Below are 23022 nucleotides of genomic sequence, written 5' to 3'. Positions count from 1 at the left end.
AATAACTCTTTAAAATTTAAAATAAATAAAAAAATTTTCTTCTCTTTACTAAAAATAAATCGTCAGAATGGTTTAATACTATCGATTGAATTAACTCATACACTAAAACATATAAATGTTAAGAGTAAAATGGAGAAAGAGGTTAAAAATACATGGAATGCTAAATATTTACCAGGATTACACAGGCATATGTAACCCCCAAGAGCGTTAACAACTTAACCATGGATTATAACTAGGGTTAAAAAAGGGTTAAGAAGGAGAACCACAAAAACATAGATTTTTCAATTATCAACAATCATCACTCCCCTCTTTCTCCTCGTCCTCTCCCACCCCTTCTTTTCCTTCATCTCCCCCATTTAACAACCCAAGAAAAAAGAACCCATTTTTTTCCCCATTTCTCTATCCCTTTTCCTTTTTCATTACCAAGCTTCGTAATTTCTTGCATATTATCAAATATTTCTCATAAAACCCATCTTCAAAACCCTTTTAAAATTCATTTTTAGCCTTTTTCTTTAATTTTTACCCTTTTTCTTTTTTGTTTGGTGTTAACTCTAGATGTTAAAGCCATGGATATAGCTCTTGCAAGCACCGCACCAAAATCGCCAGAGGCTGAGCCCGAGCCTGAGCCAGTGAGTGAAACACCAACTCGCACCAAGCCTGTATCTTTCACCAACGGTGTTCTCAAGCGTCACAAGCCTCACCACCACCACCACCACCACCAAGCGCCACCCATCGTCATAACCTACAAAGAATGTCTGAAGAACCATGCAGCCAGCTTAGGCGGCCATGCTTTAGACGGTTGCGGTGAATTCATGCCGTCGCCAACAGCCACCCCAACTGACCCAACTTCCCTCAAATGTGCTGCTTGTGGGTGCCACCGCAACTTCCACCGCCGTGAACCGGATGACCCACCACCCACAACAGCTACCCCAACAATAGAATACCAGCCTCACCACCGCCACCATCCGCCACCACCAGCAACGGCAAGTCAACCAAATCGTAGTCCTAACTCAGCTTCCCCACCACCGATCTCATCATCTTACTACCCATCAGCTCCCCACATGCTTTTAGCTCTTTCAGGAGGTCTTACAAACTCCCATTTACCAGCTGGTGGGCTGACACCAAACACTGCTAATCTTGGTTCCAACTCAAAGAAAAGATTCAGAACTAAGTTCACTCAGTACCAGAAGGATAAGATGCTGGAGTTTGCTGAGAAAATTGGGTGGAAAATCCAGAAAAGAGATGAAGAAGATATTCAAGAATTCTGCCATGAAGTTGGGGTTGATAGAGGGGTTTTAAAAGTTTGGATGCATAACAATAAGAATACTTTTGGGAAGAAAGATCAAGCCAATGGAGGGTCCTCGACTAGAGATGGAAATGGAAATGGAAATGGAAGTGTTCGATTCAACCATGAAGAACATAACAACAGCAACAACGACAACAACAACGGTCAGAATCTGAACCATCACTTCGAAACTGATAGTGTTGCTCATGTTGGAACTAATGGCTGCTCTTCTTCTTCCTCTTGATGCTGCTGTAGTTGATGATGATGATCAGCTTCATTGTTCTTTTTTTTTTTAATACCTCATGGGGGGTGGGGGAGATAATAATCTGTTTAGATATAGAGTAAGGGACTTTGTTTATTAGTTTAAATTTTGTTCCTAATTAGTTTAATTAAGGATCATCACGTTGCTGCTAATATATAACCTGGGAATTAAGAGCTGCTTTGCAATCCAAAAGGGAATTTGATTTAGAATCTTAGTTCTTCTTTGGGATCATAAACTTCCATGTTTTCTGTGTTTCCAAACAGTGAAAAAAACATCTTAAAACCCCCCTTTGAATCTATTAACATTTTCCTTAATCCAAGTTAAAAGAAGGGAGAATAGCTTCCATTATCATTATCTTCTGTCTCACAAAAAGAAGCAAAAAGTGTTGTAAAACTTGTATCAGATAATTAATATTAAACGACCCCCATTAACTTTATACTAATACTTTCATGTATACAATTAAGGTTGCCATCTTTGTTACAATAGTTGTATACAATAAGATGTTAGGAGAAAATAACCCAAAAAGGAAAATGGGACTTCAATTTCCTTTTGCAGAATAATTAGCACACTTTGTATGTTTGTTTGTGCAGTATAATAATGGTTGAGATAAACTGATAAGACTAATATTTTATATTAAAAAAAGCTATAATTTATTCTTCTTAAAGTACAAAAAAGGAATGCTTTTTAATTCTCTCAAGGATGAGATAAGCTTTGGATTTAGGGTTAAAATAATGGGATTTATGGACAATCTATCATATCTTTGCTTTTTGCAATTTTTAATTTCTCTTTCCTTTTAAGGGATCCCATTATTGATACTATAATTACACTTACCACATCAAATTATAAAATTAAAACCAGTGAAATGGTTTTTGTGTAAAGATGAGTCGGTTTCGTTTCCCCTAAAAAAAAAAAGTCCACCCTTAAGACCAGGGAGATTCTCTTGTTTTACTTGAATTTTGTGCTTTTCTTCTCTTTCCAATACTCACTTTTCATTTATTTTTATTTATTGCTTCCACTGTTTCTTATGCCTCTTTTCTTTTCGTTCTTAATATCTACATTGACCCTCAAATTCGCCCTCAAACTTTTTTTCCATCCCCCTCACACTAACACAGCTTATTTTTGAATAATTTGCTGATGTAGACAAATAGGAGGGTCACACGTGGAGAATTAAGGGGCCAATCTGTGTTACAGATGCCAACTCTAGGGATTAATATGATCTAAAAAATATTTAGGGGCCAATTTGAAAGAAGTTGTTAAGTTTAAGGGTCAATTTGTGAAAAGTTCTGCCAATGAGCTCCAAGTGACGATTCAATGGTCAATATCATGGATTAGTACCCATTGTCAAGTAGAAGAACATAGCTTAAATTCAAGTCTATCAAACAGTCAATGTCGAAAATCAGATAAAAAAGTTGTTTCATGAAAAAAAAAAACTAAACATTAGAAGAGAATGGGAAAGAGCATATTCAATTGATACAGATAATACGAGCAGATAAAGTCATGTAGCATCAATTTTAACAGTTTAGTAACTTCAATGAAAATGTTTAAATAGTAAAATGAATAAAACAAAAACTTATCCATAATTCAGTACTTAATTGTGTATAATTTACCCATAGCAAGATTTGAGTTTATAAGATGTTTGAATGGGGAAAGTTTATAATTCAGTAATAGACTAATAGGATGTTTCTTAATCATTAATTAATATGTTTAGAGTATATTAAGAAGTTTGGTGGTAGCTTTAAGTATAATTTTCAAACAAAGAATGATATATTAATAAACTAATTAAGAGGTTAAACAGATGATGAAAAAAATGTTAGGTGTAATAAACTGACATTACATCAATAATATAATATAGTTTAGATTAATGACATTACATCAACCATACCTTACTTTATGTTGGGAAAAGGCTGTTTGAAATTCACCAAAACTAGTAATAATTAAGAAATTGCTTAGTGAAGGAGTTAACTTGAGGGGGATTTTTCTTCTTTAAAAAAAAATTAAGTAATTTATTTTTTGCTTGATGGGGCAATTGTATTTATGTCCCCACATAACTGCATACTATTGATTGAATATGACATTGCAAATGTATAATAATATTGGTGATTAGAAGTTTGAAGTTTTGAAATTTGGTGGGTAAAGTTATTGTTCACATCACCTTTGCCCATAACTAGATATGGTTCATTGCCCATCACTTTGTGGGTTATTATTATTATTATTATTATTACTAACCATTGTTTTTTTATATATAAAAAATATTGAATAAAAATATAATTTTTAAAACTTTGTATTATAGATTATGTGGAGAATTTAAATTTATTGAATAAAAATTTAAATTAAAAAAAGTAATTATTTTATTTAATTATAAAATATAAATTGGAATAAAAGGATAAAACTTTGCGTGGTATTTACGCATGATAGCGGCACATGCAAAAAGCTGTACAAATTTAGATTTATTTTTCTTTTCTTAAAAAATATTTTTACTATCAAAGCATGTATGGCCCAATTGTATATTTCACAGCTGTTAATATACTAATAATAATACAAAAAAACAACTACACTTAATTCCCATATTTTCTATCAACAAATGAAAATAATAAATCTATGTAATAATTTTTATTTATTTATGTAATTAATACAAGAAAAACCCTAAATTTTGAATTTTATATCCTTGGGTAACTATTTCCACTCAAGAAGACTTGACGATAATGATTTTGTTTTAGAATATAAGATTATGAAGAATCTAAGAATAGCATTATCCTTGGAGATTGATGTTTGAGCAGCAACTACTCCATTTTAAAAGTTTCTAACTTTTTAACCCTTTCTACATTATAAATAACAACTAAATTAAATTTGATGTTTTGGGATATTTCAAATTTTAGATTTGATTTTTATATATTATTTTTGACTACGTGTAAATTTTGTTTAGATATATTCTGATTATCAGTTTGATTGCGTATTGTAATGATTGATTCAGATGTATTAGTGTTTGTAATTGTGATTATATTTATAATATCTTTTATGTATATTGAACCTAGAATGATTTAAGAATTGAATTAGATCATATCAGATTTGGTCAACGAAAATTTGCCATTTCAAAATTCCATGACTTTAGAAATTGCTTTTCCAATTTTAAACTATAAAAAAAAGGTTAATATATATCTATATTTACATAAAAAAAAATTTTAAGTAAATTTCATAGTTATCATATAATAACTGTGATGAAATTAGTAAGTTTTTTAGATTTTGAAATGAATACCAAAGTTTGGTATAATATTCAAACAAGGGTTGAAAATTTGGAGTCAATCTCAAAATAATTAAGGTATTTAATAGCATTCCTTAGTTGAAAATTTCTTCTTAGAAAGTAGCCTTGTTAATTAGCTCCCAATTAGGTCCAAGACAGAATCTACCCTACCTTGGTTTACTTGCTAGCTTATAATTAATCATGTCCATATTGCCGACAATGTAAGCTTAAATTTAGGTTTTTTTTTAGGGTTGAGTCACGTTTTGGATAAAAATATTAGATTCAGAAAATAAATTTAAATAAAAAATTAACTTCAATTAAAGTATGAATTGAACTCAAACATTCAAAATTTAATTTTAGACTAAGTTGGCTCTTTTTTTTAAAGATTATATTATATTATTTTTATGTATTATATAATTTATTATGTAAAGTAAAATTGGAATATCATTTATGTAAATTCACATGTGAATTATAAAGTAGATTTATATGACCCTATCTCTTATTAGAAAAAAAGAAGTTGTTTCCTACATTTGTCCTCGTTAATTTATCCAAATGAAATAAGCATTTTATATTTGATTTTGGCGTTTTGTCATGTCCCTTGTTAACATCATTATGAGAAATTATTAGCATACTGAAAATACTTTGCTTATGCAAGCATCAAGCCTCTTGCTACGAACCAATACACATATCTGGTCTTAGTTTTGGACTTTCAAACAGCCAGTTTTCCAGACCCAAAATATGAAATATAACAAACATGAAATAAAAGTGGCCCTTTTTGGTTCCCTTTGGTGGCCTATTTTAATTGTTGTTGGCAAATTTGACTCAAAACACAGCATGTATACAAATATAAATATTTTAAACACGATTAGGATATGGTAAGACACACCAACACATTTGCTCCAACCCAAACTTTACCTCTTAACCTTTTAATTTGTTAATTACAAGTTTTGTTAAAATACTCCTTACATAAACTAACAAATCCATGTAATAGCATGACGATTAAGGATGTTTATTGTCTCAATTATAACTTGAGTTCAAATTGCGATAATCGTGTTTATTGTTTGAACTTTACCCTGCCGTGAGTGGTTCTTAGATGTATAATTTTTAATTATTTTATTTAAAGGTTATGTGTTTTAAAATATTAATTTTTTCCAAACTAAATTGATTCCCTATTAATTTATAATACCTACTCATATAGATATAGATATAGATGATATGGGTTTATTGCATCTAGAATTCTTCGGACCCAAAAGAACAAAGCAGCCCATGGAACATAAATAACCAATTGTATTTTGGGGCCAATTTTTGGGTCACATCCATAATTTATATATTTCAATTTTTGATACTTTTCATTATAGTTATCTTCAAAAAGAAAGAAAAAAGAAGTTTTCATTATAGTTTTGTTTTAATTTTCCAATGAATTTGTAGTGAGAATAAATGCGTTAATTCTAAAATTTTATTTATTGAATTATTATTATTTAATTTAGGGTGTGTTTAATAAATTATTTAATATTTTAAATGTGTTTGATAATTATTTTAATTTTTTATTTAATATAAAATTTCCAACAAAAAAATATTGAATGAGATAAATAAGTATTTAGCTACTTATTACTTAACTTAGAAAATATTAAGTTGATTTTATTTTATTAATAAATGAAATAAATTATCATTTTTAAGAAAAATGAGATATTCAAGTTATTATATTTATCTTTTAACCAAAAATATTCAAAATAATTTAAAATATTATATTGATAAGATTAAAATTAAAAATAAATAATCTTTTAAAAATCAGTATTTACTTTTATCAAATAACATAACTATATTTAGTTATTATATTTATTGTGACACCCAAAAATAAATAGGGTTAGAATCAATAAAATCATTAAAAAATGAGTTTTAGTCTTGATAGTTAAGAGCTTAATATACTATCAAAAGGATTGAGGTTTAAACCTCACTTTTCTCATTTTTCTTCTCTTTTTTCTCCAACTAAGGAACAAACTTAATATAGTATATATATTAAATGTCGTAGAAATAAGCTAAAGTAGCTTAAGTGGCAAGGCTTTTCATTTCCCCCTTATCCTTGAGTTCAATTTTTTGGACCGTAAGAAAGGTTACTTGCCCAATCAACCCCTCTAATTTTAAAACCCTAGTTATTTAAATACTTTTTCTAATTATACATTGATTTAAAATCCTTTTCAACCCTAAATTGACCTCTTGTTTTTTCTTTTCTCTCTTTAAATTCTTCATCCCTTTTGTTTCTCATTTTTCCTTTCATAAAAAATTTGAAGTCTCTGCTGGAAAATTGATTTCTTGAAAATCTAAGTTAAAATTAATTCACGATCTAACTCGTTCATCAACCGATTGTTGAAACATCGTCTTTAATATTTGAATTCTCGTCAAAAGATCAATAAGAATTCTTGTTATCAATTTGTAGAACCCATAAATTCTAAGGTTTCACCGTTCTTGCTAATCTTTCAACTCAATTACGAATCTTTTATGAGTTTCTCGAAAATCTTGAAAACAATATCTAATTCTCGCGTAAATGTCGTCTGAAAGGCTTGTTGTAGGTATTTTGGATCAAATTTGGACGTGAGAATCGTTGCTCGAGACCCCAGAAGTCAGGTGTGTGTTCTTTTATGAGAAAATTGAGGCAAAAGTGAGCCTAGCCCAGACCACACTTCCAACCACACGGATGTGTGCGCCACCCATGTGGACTACACGACCCCATACATGGCCATGCCACCCTTGAAACCCTAGTGTGTTCGACTTTCACACAGCCTAGGACACCTCACACGACTGTGTCTTCCCTATAGATTGAATTTTCAAATGTCAGATGGCCACAGTCTCTCACACAGCTTAGCCACATGACCGTGTGCCACCTCCACAAGGTCCAAGGCTTCCCACATAATCCGGCCACACAACCGTGTGTCCCTTGTAACTCAAAATTTACAGTTTTGACTCAGAATTTTACGTTTTGACCAGTTTAGTCCCTGAATATATTTTGAACCATTTTTAGTAAATTAAATTATGCAACTAGGTCCCTGATTATATGCAGTATGCTAGAATCCATGATTGATCGAATTAATGCAGTATATATATATTTGCATGAATTATGAGTAGTACATGTTACTTTTGTATCTATATACTTGCGATTGTATGAACGACATGCCCTATATTATTATCAATCTGAATACATGAAAAGCTTGATTTTGGTACTGACTTTCCAACTGTTAGTACATTAAATGCTAACATATGTGATTGAATTAAATATGTTGCATTGCATGGGTTGGGACGATATGATCAGAGGAAGCCTGACAGTTTATCTGCATTAATTAGTTTTGTTGTGCACCCACAAACAAAGGCAAATTCCAACTATAGGCACTACTGTGTATCCACAGCCAAAAGCAGATACTACAAATTTATATTGTAGAATTTACTACCAAAAGCAGGTTTCATCAACAGGACTTATTGTTCTGAACCCATAGATGAAAGTAGATTCCAACTGCAGGAATTTATTGTGTGTCCACAGCCAAATGGCATTTATTATCTGAAAAACTATAGTGGTATATCCACATCCTATTGGAGAAGGGAGTTTTGACGAACTTCCATTATAGCGTGTAGCAATGGGCAGGATTTAATATGTTTGAACCCAAAATTGTTTGGCATCATTTAAACCATGTGCATACAAAGCTGGAAAATTATATTATGATACATATGAGTGAATATATATATATGAAAATATGTGCATGGATATGATTATTGTGGACATGTCTTGAGAATCTAGTTATTCTAAAAACTGTTATTATGAGAACCTAAACATTCTTTAATCTAATCAGAAATAAACAAATTGAGGTATTGCATACTTTAAATCACGTAACTTTACTCATCTTGATTTTGTTTGAGATTAGCGGGGATAAATTTCCTTCACATTAGCCTTTTGAACTCAATGTGTTTAATATTGTTCTTTGATTTGTCATGTTTAAAGCTCATGAATGATTCCCTTATTGGTATGAAAACTTGAGTAACACAATAAATTTTACGTCATTATTCTTTTGGGTTTAAAATGAAAATACGTGTTTTTTATAATGTAAACGTGGCTTTAAGTTTTTTTCTTGGAAGGAAGGTATTGTCTTTTTTCTTGGAATGAAGGTATAAGGCTAGTGGGTGTTTCATGTATATATCTTCAATTGGTAAATAGATATCAAATCATTCATGTAAATAGATTTAAGACAATTTTTTTCCCAATCCATGATAAAGAATTTATAGCGCATTATGGCACATGGTTCCATGTAAATATTTGGGGTAATTCATGCATGTTATAAGCATGGTGTATATATATATGTCTCTGTAAATGTATGCGCAGTAGTGTATGTAAGGTTATGTGCGCATAATTATTTGTTATGATATATGCAATATGTGTATAGTCGTAAATTTTATATGTGTCTTGAAATTGTTTCTTTTATCTAAGTGTATGTGTAAAGCCATTGTTTTCCTTTCATGGTACCTTGTAAGTACGCAACCATTTGTGCCATTTACTTTGTTTGTCTCTTTATTAGGGATTCATTATCATACAAATCATTAAATAATTCTTTTTAAAAAATTTAAATTTTATTTATTTTTTTAAAATATCTTTTTTTAGTCCTCGGGATGTTGTAGATTAATTAATTTTTAAACAATTATATAATTTTTTTTCTAAATGATTTTTCTAGAGTCCCCGAGTTGCTATGGACTTTTATAATTTATAAAAATATATGTATAATTATTTTCATGTTATGAATTTATGTTGTGTATAATATACTTGTATAAATGCTTTGGAATTTCATGTCACGTCTTAATATGCTTGTAATATAAATTTTCATTTTGTTCTATTGTGTTCTGGTAGACTTGTTAATGAGTCAGGTCATTCAGTTCGGTCCAAAGTTTTGCCTGAAAAGTGAGAGGATTTGGATAACAATATAGACTCGAAAAATGAGTTTAGACAAAAAAAGACTCATTAAGAAAATGGGTCGGGCCTAGGGTAAGGCTTTTTGGCTCAAGCCTGACTCGACCCAAATGTGCAAAAAAAAAATTGTTGTTTTCTTTTTACTATTTTCTCTTGCTTTTTTTTTTATTATTTTGTTGTTAGTTTCTTGTTCTTTTTTCACTATTTTATTACTATTTCACTATTATGTTGATACTATTTTGTAGTTATTGTTTGAATATTATATAATTCTTATTTTATTTTATTGTTAATTTTATTACTATTTTAGAGGCATTTGCTTGTTAAGTTGCACTTATATTAGTGTTATTTAAGTATACATATTTTTTTAACTTATTTTCAATTTGTTGGGAAACATTTATTATAATGTTTTTAGTATTTTTGATGTATTATATTTTTTTAAAAAAATTATATAAAAAATAATATAAAAAAATTAATACGGGCAGGTCAAGCCCAAGCCTAACAAACGGACCTAAAATTTTGGTTGGGCCCGACCCATGGACACCTCTATTTACTGACATGTTTTTCTCTTTGTAGTTCATATGTGTGTATTGATTTGTATTAGTCACATTTTGGGTTATACTTTTTCATGAATGAAACGAGATTTATAAAAAACATCAATTCATTCACAATAAAATGATTTTATATACAATAATTTTTTTTAGATATCAAATTTAAATTCATCATTTCAAAATTAAGGATAATACATAATTGAATGGTACATTCCTCATGTGCAATGGTACTACGGAACCCAATTTTTGTTTCATAGATAAAAAATTTATCTTTTTAGCAAAATTAATTTAATTTTAAATTTTTATTAAAAAGATGTTTTTAGGTCAGCAATCACACCTAATAAAAAAATTGGCGACGACTTCATATTTCCTAAAATCCATGTGGTGAACTTCTCTAGAAAAGCTCATAAATATCACGACTCCATATCTTTTCAGATACCTTTAGCAGACCTAAAATACTATTAATACAACCACTTATCTCCAAAGATTCATAAACATCCTATGAGAAAAGAATGTATGAAACTGTGATTCTATGTCATCTCTATTCCTTTTCAATAGGAATACGACAAATCAGGGTTTTTCTCCTAAAAAAATTTAAATCCAACTAAAAATGCAAAAAATCAAGAGTAAAAAGCTAATTTATCATGTTCCTATTGAAAAGAGATAAGGATGACCTGGAATTACAGTTTTATACAAAAGAAATAATGAGACATAAAATCACAGTTTGATACCATCCTTTCTCTACCATGGATAGTTATTGCAAAGCAGTTGTACCCTAAAAAGTGTTGGGATTTATCAATAGTTGAGCCCAAGTTTAACAAGGAAAGATCTATTTTGACTTGTAGTCTTTCGCAATCCCAAGCCTCCATTCCTTTTCGGTTGGCAAAGTGACTCCCATTATACCAAAGAAACTGGCTTCCTTGTTCCACTACCGTCCCATATGAAATCTCAAATCAGCTTTTCAATACCATGCAAAGATTTGTCTGCATGGCATAGCTTACAGAACTGCATTTGCTAAGGTTGCTCTAGCCGCAAAGGACAATAGATTAGCATTCCAACCACTAAGCTTGCGCCTTACCTTCTCATTAATAAAACGAAAATTATCCTTCTTAACCCTTTCATGAAGCACTGACATCTTTATCATATTCAAAAGTTGACCAGGTGAAGCATACGAGTAAAATTTGCAATAATTCGTATAGCTATAGACTCAATGAATACAATACAAAAAAGAAACTACAACTTAAATGGTTTTTATTAGCAAACGATAGAACCAAGAGATCCGATATGTTGTTTGCATGATGGATATTATTCGTGAACGCCTTTTTTTAGGATGGGTGCTTCTGATGATTGGATATGATAGTTTGAATTATGAAGCGATGGGATCTTGATTTTGGGCAAGACTCTTTGTTTGCTATGGTGATGAACTAGAGATTTTCTCTCTATTTTTGTCTGGTGTTGAATGTTGAATGGAGTTTTGGTTTATTGTCGTGAGGCATGGAGGGGAGAGTAATTCTTCTTCATTGTTATTGTACTCTGTATTACGTTTTGATGATATCTGTGGTGATTAGCATTGTTGTTCTCAACTGTTTTTGTTTGAGGTGTGTGTAGTTTTCTATGGGCTCTTGCTATAGCTTTTAGATGAATAATGTTGAGAGCTTTTTTCTCTCATGGCTTTTGATCTCATTAATAAAAAAAATACAACATAATACACAAATATATAAATACAAATAATAAAATTTGAACTTTGAGTAACTCAAAGTGGGACTTTCCTAATCCTTCCAAAGCATCATTTGAGACCTTTTTTATTTTTTCTCATGTTGTGGTGGTATATTTACAAGAAAACACAAATGAATGGTTTAAGCTTTTTTATAATTGCCTTTGAAGTACATATCACTAAGAAAATTTCCCATCACTAACAACCAGCACATTAGACCATATTAAGAAATATTCCACTAGTGATTAGATATGTGGGCCATTGAATTTAAATACAAAGTATTCTTAATTACCATACAGATTAGACTTCCACATTTAGGAATTATTCCATGGATTTTTGCCCTCACAACCACAAGATAATGTTGCTCATGGTTTGGCGAAATTAAAATATTTTTACTGCCACTCACCATCAATAATTATCATCTACATGATGTCTGATTAGGATTGAAAAATATCGAAAACTTACTTTAACCCTAATGTTCCACTCGTTCTTTTCGAAATAAAATTGAACTCAATTATTTTCATAGTCCAATTAAGTGAAAATACTTGCAAATGCACAAGTTTGAAAGGAAATTGACTGCTCATAAACAAACAAATTAAGCAATAGTTTCATTCATAACTCATGTTAAAGAGATAGTACGATGTTGATATAAAGAAGAGATGGTACAATCTACATTTTACCTATTTTAATACCTTTATTTATTTTTAGTACATTTTTTAGACTACCTCAAACAGATTAAATTATATGATATTTAGCACTAACAATAATAATATCAATCAAATCTTAAGTGGAACAACAATATTCCCCTTTCTTTAAGATTACCATATGCATCAAACCAAATTACGCAGCATGTAACCTCGTAATTATAGCAAATTTCATAAGCAGAGACAAACTAAAAATTAAAAAAGAAAAGAAGATGCTCTAAAGTTGATAGAAATATATTCTCCTAGTCTAGTTAGCGAAAATCATCAGCTTATACTTAATTAGCTGATTGTTCTTCAGAGCTATCAAGTAAGCTTTAGTAACACTATAAGTATCATGATTTGCACCTAGAGTTTAGGCTACTTCATCTGTTATACCAGAAACCATATTATCAAGATTTCATATATAGTTCAATATATCATGAATTCCCCAAAGCTAGGTCACCCATCAATAGGTCACCCATCAATCAAATTCTAATGTACCAACTCAGAAGAAAAATCCCCCCTTCATCAAGAACATAGCACAAATTCTTTAAATTTTGACCTCTTTATGAGATAGATAAAGAAGCTAAGATCAAAAAAAAAAAAAAACCCTTCCTTCAAGAAACATATATAACACAAATTATAGGTAACGAAAGAGGTTTGAAATATAAATATATTATTTTTATGCTCCATTAGAAGATGGAGCCGAAGAACAGTGGCCAACAAGGTTAACTTTCAACCCTTCTATGGAAATTCCTATGGCAGCCACAAGCAGCACAAGTAAAGGCTGCATCGGTTCCTTCAGCTCCACTGGGGATGAACTCCCTGCACCCATCGACAATATGGCCTCCGGCAGCCGCCGCATGATTCTTTTGGCACTCCACATATCTCACAGTCGTAACGGGCCTTGGTGGCTCCACCCTTTTCAGTACTACTCGCTTCATCGTTTTGGCGTCGCTATATCCCCTGAGAAGAACTGAAACCACAATTATCAAATGTGATCAATTACCAAGGGACCAAGAAACTGGAATTAAATAATAAAAAAAGATAAAGAGAAAATTACGAGTACTAACATATAAACAAAAAGAGGCAGAGCTATAGTCTGCTAATGTTATGGCAAAACCCTAACCCTAGTGTATATATTTATAGCATGAACACCTTCCTTATTAGAACATAATATTTAATTTGTATATATATCACTAATAAACTTAGCTTATAACATCCCTTTACTCTATTATTGTTTTTAAATTTTGATTATAAAATAAAGACCCCAAAACACCATTTATTATCATTATCATTATTATATTGCTTTTCTTTATTTCTTTTTCTCACTAGTGAACCCTAGAATGGTCGTTGTGATAAGATTGTCCAACTTCCTTAACAACTCATTATAGTTGTTTATTATGATTAATTATAGAATAAAAACTATATTACCATTAAGCTAATTTGGAAAACCCTAAAATGATGATAAAACCTTTTTCTTTAATTCAAAACAATGATTGGTTTAAAATGGAATGAAACAGCTAAACACTAGCCTTTAAAATTTATAATATAGATAAAAGCCTAATTTACACTGTGTGGCCCCTAAACTGATGTTAAAAGTCATTGTCTCAGTGCTTTGATACGATGCCAGCAACAATTGTCTCTTCCTTCACCTCTAAACCGGGGTCAGTCTGTAGGGGAAAACACTGCATGTAACAGGTTTTCAGCATATACGTTATCTTACCTCCATTGCCCTGCATGATGTATGTATGAAAATACATTAACCTTTTTCATTCATGATTCTAATTCAACATGTGCGTGCGAATTTAAGACTTGAATAGTAAGATTTCATGTGCTCTTTCTCTTTCCCCCATTACTCGTTTGTTTGGGTAAATTTGTTTTTACCATCACGTGATGGAATTGGTAATGGCCAATGCCTCTTTCTTTACACAAATTATTTGTGAAGAAGACATGGATTTGATGCTAACATTTCCACGTGGTTTAATGTTATTTATCCAAATGAATTACTTATTGTTTGTTTAATTTAGATGAAGCTGCTGCATCAAGATATTTTTTCTATCTTGTTCGGTTTCTACTAGGAAAATGGTGAGACAAAGAGGTTGCTCAATCTATATATAATTTTCTTCTTATAGATAAAATCAATTAAAACACACCTCCTTTACTTCTTTTTATAAAATTTTCACCTGTCTTTTACCTATATCTAATCTCATCAAATTGAAAACCCACCCTTAATTACTTTATACATCAGATCACATCTAGTTGGGTTAAAAAGCTGTGGTTAAAACTCAATAACTTATCTCTACCCATAATATTTGGATGCTTTTTTTTTCCACAATTAATTTAAAATAGTTAAATAACTTCAAATATTATCTAAAATTTATTTTCAAAAATTAATATGTAAGAGTTATAGGATTTTTTATTTAATTGAAAAGTTATTTTTTTAATACGACATTAAAATCTTACGAGATAATATCCAAAAATCATAAAATAAAATTAAATCGAACTAAATTAAATTATTACAAGAGAATTCAAAAATTTTCAAAAAAACCTAACTCACCCACTTTACCCTAAATAAAAATCAAGCTAATATTATAATACTATATTATATTATTTTTAGAGTGTGTTTGTCTTTTCATATCTTTCATATATATATATATAATAAGATTTAAAATCAAGACAATATAGTTTTCAATATTTTCGCTTTATTTTTTAAAAATAATTCTTTTGATGTTATATTTGATGTTTTCACTCTTTGATCTTGTTTGATTGGCAAAGATGGGATTAAAAAGCAAAGCATAAGTATCCATATTTACTCATATGTATGGGCCCTCTTACTGAGAATATTTGGGAACACAAAAGTTTAATAGCTTTATTTTTGTGTTTTTATTGGGCCCAATTCAAGTAATAAGTATTGAGACCCAAAAGAAAGGAAATTAAATCCTTTTTTAAAAAACCATCAATTTAAAATTATATTCCAATATTACTTGGTTTGGTCATTGAAATATATCAAATCTGCCAATCAATGGACATATAGTTAGGTCATGTCGGTATGGACAGCGATGGGAGAGTATGCGATGTTGCAATAACATGCCAAATTTTGCCAATTTTGATTACCACCATCCACCAGGTGGGTATGACCAATATTTTATTTGTTTTTCTTCTGTTCCATTATTATTTAAAAATAATTATAAGAGGAAAGGACATATAAATCAAAATTTTCTTCTTTTTTTTTTGTAATAAAAATGTTGATGAGACTTTTTTTGATATATCCCAAATATTGGTAATATAAAAAAAATTGAGAATAAAAATTGCATATTAGGTGTGGGGAAAATGTTTGGCAATTACTGAAATAGAGATGCATTGGTCCTACAATAATTTATACTAATTAGGGTATTTTATTTAGGTTAAGGGTATGAATATTGAATTATGAAATTAACAAAACACAATTAAAGTAGAAAATATAAAAAGGGGAGAAAGGCACTTACTTATTAAGGATGGATTTGAGGATTGATAAAGACTTAAGTATATGATTATGTTTTAAAATGTTGAAAAGATGAGACCCTCTCTGCCACTCACCAACCCAACCCAACTAAAGATGTCCACAGTAATTAATAAAGCCTATAGTTTCATTTTGGCTTTTTAGGTCTTCAACAAAGCATCTTAGGCTTCCAATTTTATTTCATAATCTCATTTGCAATTTTAAATAAAGTATTGTTAATCAGATTTTGGTACCCTGTATGGTGGGTCAATTTTAGTCTACATTTTTTTAATTCTTAAACTATCTACTAGAATAAACTTAGTAATTAATTATCCGTATTCTGTAGGTCTATTAAGGGTAGATGATGGCCATAAATTTTAAAACTAAAACAAGAATATTTTAAAATGAAAAAAATACTAAAATACAATATGAAATGAATAAAGTGAATTATATATTCTTTTAAATTATGATATCCTAAAAAGACATTAGGGATTCACCAAAGACAAGAGATTTTGATGAAGATAACCCAATAATAGAGATTAAAGTGGAAAAGTTAATATAGGAATAGAAAATTTGTGTTGCTTGATGCAAATTGACAAAAAAAAGACTCTTACCCTCTTTGAAACTATATTTTTATCCTATTGCATTGCTTGTCTTTCTATGCAAAAAAGCATCTCAAACACTGCGAATAATTAAGAACCCTTTTCCAATTTGGACCACAAAATAGCAAGCTTTGATATATTATTAATTCAGGAAAATCATCTCATAGATTGTCAGTTGAGTTTACAAATATCATTTGCATGCTCATACATATTTTCATTAACACAAAAAATTATATCTATAGAAACTTTTATAGATCGAATCAAGAAATTATCTGATAAAAGTCTTGTTTTTTTTAAATAAAAAGGAGTAGAAGGTAATTAAGTATAGAAAATGCGCAAAAAAAGAAAAGAAAAAGTAAGTTGTATGTACTGGACTATTCTATTTAAGATTGATTGAAATTTGAATTCATGAAATAGGGTCTCGTGGGGTTTTCTGGATTAATCTTAATTTAGTTTTAAAATTAAAATGTAAAGGTTTGGTTGTAAATGTTGGGGACCAGAATTACTAAATCAAATTGTAAGGGTAAAATAAGAAGGGAAGTTGAATTAGGCCAACACATTTTTTATTTGGGTGAAATAATTGGAAGACCTAATTCTGGGTCCCAAGTGAGCCTAACTTTTTGGATTTGGTCCTTAACCCATGCATGAAAAGGTGTCCTTTCGAGCCCTTTTAAATTTGGAAATTTGTTTTTGAAAATCCAATTGTCTTTACACCCCCTTCAGCTCAATTATTTCTAGTCCATTAAATTCAAAGGGGATTCCAATTTGGTGTCTACTTTGAATTGTGTGCTCAACCTAATATTGGTCCAATTTTAGAGCCTATGTTTTGGCTCATTTTAGCTCCAGTTTAAGGCCTTTTGTAAATTGTTCTTATACCTATTTTTGAAGCCCACTAGGACCCAATGTTGGGGGCTTGATTGTAAATGCATTTTTTTTCTTCTAAATTTTGGTTAATGTTTGAGACTACAATTTGATTTTGGAGTCCATATTTTAAAAACTTTTTTGCCCGACTTCAAATATCAACACTAGGAAATTAGTAGATGTGTCAAGAGGCAAATTTGGGTACCAATTGAAAATTCTGAAATGATACTAGTAGGCAAATACAAGTTGTATCAGAAGCAGTGTTTACGGGGTAGTGATAGCAGCTTCAAACACTGATGATGAACCGAAAAAAAGAAAAAAAAAACATGAACACTCAATATATTTATATAGTTTGATTTCCCTACGCTTGCAAAGGCTTGCCTAGAAATATAATCCACTATATTAGTAACCCGTACAACAAATGATTACAATTTTTAACACTCATGAGAATAGGCTCCTCATTTTTGCACCTATAATCTAAATGAATAACTGATCTCTAATCAATCTCTTACTTGTACAAATCTACTCAATTTATAAGGAATCAAACTTGCTAACATAGTATATCTATTATTAGCAATTTTCTCATAAAATCACGAATATAATTAGTATATCGAATATCTTCAATTAACTCAAGGTAAGTCTTAAATCTTCAATATATGCTTTCAAATTTACTCGATTCAATCCAATCTCAACAAAATTAAGAAGCTAATTTCCTTGATCTAATCCAAACCAGCCTCTAGTAAATGTTGCTATAAACAGTTTTGATATCATAGATAGATTTACATTCATCCAAAACATTAGCAAAAATTAAAGTTCAAGGATTTTGTTATCAAAATTTACCAATACAAAATATAACAAGTTTTTTATTCGACCAATTCCAAAAGTCCCAAAATACATAGTAAGAACTACTACTTATAGGTGTAGGGAATATGAGTTGCAAAATTTAGTTATTAAATAGAAATAATGGAAAGGACTTTCAGTTGCAAAGATATTAATAATTTATTAAAAAGAAATTTAAGTTGTTAATAATGGTGAATAGTAAACTTATTTACTATGTTTTTTAAGAAAAGGAGAATCACACAATAAGAATTAAAGAAAATCCCTTAATTATTTTAATTGATTTGAGGGTTGGATTTTTATAGAGTAATTGATGAGTATTACCGTTTAATACGCGAATAATTAATTATTGAATTCATTTTAATAAATATATTAAAAAACCAAAAATAAATAAATAAATAAATAAATAAAGAGATAATCAATTTAGCTAATGGGTGGGAAATTGGGAAGACTAAACACGTATATGTGAGCAACATTAAATATAGGGGTGATTGATTTGATGGGACATTATACTCTTTCATTAGCAAACCCAATCTTTACAAAATCTTTAGCCTTGATAACCCATGATTTCTTGTTCCGCAAAATCTATAAATCTATTGAACAAAAATGCAATATATCTAAATTGTATGAAAGTATTGTCCATAACCTTAACTTCATGACACGTTTACTTCTTCTAGAAAGACAACAGTAAATTTTCAATTCTGGTCCTTCAACCATGATTACTTTTGGAAGTTATATTTTAATTAATATAATTTAGTTCTTTATTTTTATAATGATATTAGTTAGTCCAAATAATTATTATCTATAACTGTTTCGGTTGAAATTAGGAGGGCGTACATAAAGAGCGAGCAAGAAGTTGCCTTGCCCCCCCCCCAAAATGATAAATATGTCATTTAGTCTCTTTGAAGTTTATGAAATTACAACTTAGTATAATGGTAAAATTATAATTGGACCCCAAAAATTTATGATTCATCTCTGGCCCACCTAAACCAAATTTTTGGCTTCTCCCCTAGTTAAAATGCTAACATAATTTTTTAAACAAAAAATCAAAATACCTTTTTAACAAAAAAAATATCTATCTCGACAAACACCCTTCACCTGAAATGAACCAATATATCCTGAGCAAGGGATGTCACATTTGGACACTAAGACCACTTAACTCGAACATCAATTTAAAAATTTTGTTTTATCATAAATAAACTCATTTGAAGCTAATTAAGTCATTTATAAGTTTCTACTAAAGTTTGATTATAAATGGGGTCCATTTGAAGCTTATTCGGGTCAAAATAGGATAAACAATGTCAATTTTGCGACATTAGAAAATGGATGTCACAATATTGAGAAAAGAAGGCTCCAATGTCGCAATATTGAGGGTAAATTGTTGGAAAAAAAATTTGGTTTGAAAACGGTTTTCTGTTATAGGAAAAATTAAAATTTAGAAAATTGAGTTAGTTTGTGATATTTATAACAATAAACTTTTTCTAGAAAGTACATTGCTTTGTGCAAGACGAATCCTTAACCTTCTCAGCTTTCAATCGAACGATCCTCTTCGCTATTCTCATACTATGAATCGTTTCAAGTGTGAGGTCGAATAATCATGAATCAAACATAAAACCAAAAACAATTTTTTACTTTTAGTAGGAAAGTAAATCTTTCTCTTAATTGAAACCAATAGAATTGTTAATCCTAAAAAAATAGAATTTATACTTAAAAAATAAATTCTCACTATTTTCAAGCAGAATAACAATATTTCAAAGTTGTGAATAACTTATGTATTTTAGCTCTACCAGTCCTATCTATTTATAGGAAGAGATAGGAAGAGCATAAATAATACTTACTTGATAATAAATAAATAAATAAACTAGTCCCCTAGTTCGACTAGGAGAGAAGAGCAACAAACTCTAGCTAAATATACTAGGGTTGCCACCCTTCATGTATTATGAGGGATTTTTAGGCCTCTCCTGTATTGGGTTCAATTATATGTGTTTCTAAGACTTTTAACCCAACATTTTATTATTTAATTTAACTCAATACATGTTTTTTTTTCAGTTTCCAAAATAAATATTATTTATTAAATTTATATAAATTAATTAATTTTTCAATTAAATAATTTTCTCGATCTAATTCTAATTTTGTTAAAGTCATGGAAACTTTATCGTAAAAGAATCTATAAGAAAATATGTTTAATTTCCATATTCATTGTATTCACAATGACTGGTTAATTTAATTTTATTTTCGAACTTCATTTATTTGATTAAATAATAATTCAAAAAACTTAAATTAATTCTCAAGTCATTTCCATACTTAGTCTTTAAGTTGGTTTGCTCATTTTTTTAGAATAATGACATGTTTAGGTTCATCTAGTAATACAAGTTACCTATCTATATTACTATCTAACCACGTAGTATTTGTTGGAGAGGACAGCTGCACAAAGAGAAAGAAACTCAAAACAGCCTTTAAAAATAAGAGATAGTAAAAAGGTTTCTAAGAGTAATCTTATCAAACAGGTTATGGACACAAATAAGCTATAGTATATTTGGGAAAATCTGATACATCTTATCAACTAAAGATCGGCCTCTTATGTAGGCTTTACACAACAACAAATCTCAATGGGAAAAAAATTTGGCACTGAATCATATCTCAACAAAAACAGAAAAATAAGGAAAAAATAAACTGAGCACAACCCAACCAAATCTAAATTTAGAAAAACTAATTTTGAATCATTCTCCAACAATATCGCTTAGTATTAGTTAAATGATAGATAACCAACGAGTCAATATTTGCTTTAGTTTTGCTTTATGTGCAAAAACCATTGAGGGCAATATCAAAAGGGTATTAATATAATTTATGAATAATTTTATTAAACCAATTTGTTCGAAAAAATAGAAGTATACAAACGAATATTTTACACTTACGGCACCAAATCCAACACAAATTACCTAAAACATGTTTGAAACATTTAAAACCAAGACTAAACTATCATCAATTATTCCATAACTCTTCTAAACATTTTTAGGACTCAAAATATGTTAGATTATCATTCAAAAACTTCATATAATGCACGAGTATATCCATCTAAGAAAGATCATCTCAAGGTACAAAATGATATTAAATATGCATGATATAGTTTCGGAACCATTTAGCTACTTTACAACAAAAATCCATATGATTCTAAATCTATGTACAAGCCATTCTATTACCTAAATATGTTAGATTACCATTCAAAAAACTCATATAATGCATGAGCATATCCATCTAAGAAAGATTATCTCAAGGTACAAAATGATATTAAACATGCATGACATAGTTTTGGAACCACTTAGCTACTTTACAACAAAAATTCATATGGTTCTAAATCTATGTACAAGCCACTCTATTACCAAAATCTAAGTTCCATAATCTTTCAATTATGCCTTGGTGCTGAAATTTGGAAGAGAACGACCACTTCAGCAAGAGATTTCTACTAAACTTTACTTGTACATTTTAAAGCAACAAACGCATTAAACTTGTGAAAGCTTCAAATCTTACCATTTGATTTAATTAACTAATTTAATAAATAAACATATTTATCATTATTACAATAATTAAATTAAAGGTAAAGTACACAACAACAAAAAAAGAAAAGAAAAAAGTTAATTAACCCATTTCACTTACCATACTTTCATCATTCATTTATCATTCATTAACCACCCACTTTGCCCATTGTAGACTCGAATGAACAAGAAGGATATATACGAAATGTAATTATGAAATACATGAACACATAAGTGTTGGATTATCATGAACGCCAAAAGTGTTAAAACACGAGCACTAAAGTGCTAAACCCACAAGCATGTTATGGAATTTCTAATGGCGTGTCATTTATATCCCACAAGTTAAAAACTTGTCTATAAGGGCTTTAACATTATTATCAAAGCAATATTCATCACAAGCACAATCAAGTTTCATAATTTCATAGTCACACATGACTTTTCCATTTTACCATTTAGTGGATTCTTGTTAACTCTGGTTGCAATGTTAACCAATAAGCTACTGGTCTAACACGCTCAAGAATCTCATATGGTCCAATAAATCTTAGACTTAACTTTCCTTTCTTTCCAAATCAGAGAACCTTTTCCACAATGATACTTTTAAAAACACTTTCTTTCCTACACTATACTCAATATCTTTTCTTTTAAGATATGCATAAGACTTCTGTTTGTCGGAAGTTGCCTTCAAACAGTCTCTTATGAAATTCACCTTTTCTTGTCCTCAATGGTTTGCTTTCACTCAATTCAATCCAACACACTGGAGTTCTGCATTTCCTCCTATATAATGCTTTATACGATCCCATTTTAATACTAGACTGATAACTATTATTGTAAGTGAATTCAACTAGTGGCAAATATATTTCCCAACTTCTTTCAAACTCTATAACACAACTTTTCAACAAGTCTTCCAACACTTGAATTACTTGTTCAGATTGTCCATCTATTTGAGAATGAAAAGCGGTGCTAAAATTTAGTTGAGTTCCTAATGTTTCATGTAACTTCTTCCAAAATCGCGAAGTAAATATTGGATCCCTATCTG

General features: G+C 29.9%; 1 protein-coding gene and 1 long non-coding RNA gene across 2 annotated transcripts; one reads left to right on the top strand and one right to left on the bottom strand.

Moving 5' to 3' along the window:
• The first annotated feature begins 260 nt into the window (after positions 1-260).
• Positions 261-1756, top strand: LOC121229599 (zinc-finger homeodomain protein 9). Its single transcript, XM_041114295.1, has one exon. It carries the CDS (start codon positions 567-569, stop codon positions 1527-1529), a length of 963 nt encoding a protein of 320 aa, XP_040970229.1. The 5' UTR covers positions 261-566; the 3' UTR covers positions 1530-1756.
• An 11323-nt stretch (positions 1757-13079) lies between these two features.
• On the bottom strand, positions 13080-13966 carry LOC121229598 (uncharacterized). Its single transcript, XR_005927383.1, has 2 exons — positions 13746-13966; positions 13080-13648 (listed from the first exon to the last, which is right to left on the bottom strand). It is a non-coding gene; the product is annotated as an uncharacterized lncRNA (long non-coding RNA).
• Between the last annotated feature and the right edge of the window lie 9056 nt (positions 13967-23022).

Source organism: Gossypium hirsutum, chromosome A05, assembly GCF_007990345.1.
Source record: "Gossypium hirsutum isolate 1008001.06 chromosome A05, Gossypium_hirsutum_v2.1, whole genome shotgun sequence".
NCBI classification, from domain to species: domain Eukaryota; kingdom Viridiplantae; phylum Streptophyta; class Magnoliopsida; order Malvales; family Malvaceae; genus Gossypium; species Gossypium hirsutum.
The sequence above is the reverse complement of the archived record's forward strand: the minus strand, read 5'-3'. Positions and strand labels throughout refer to the sequence as shown.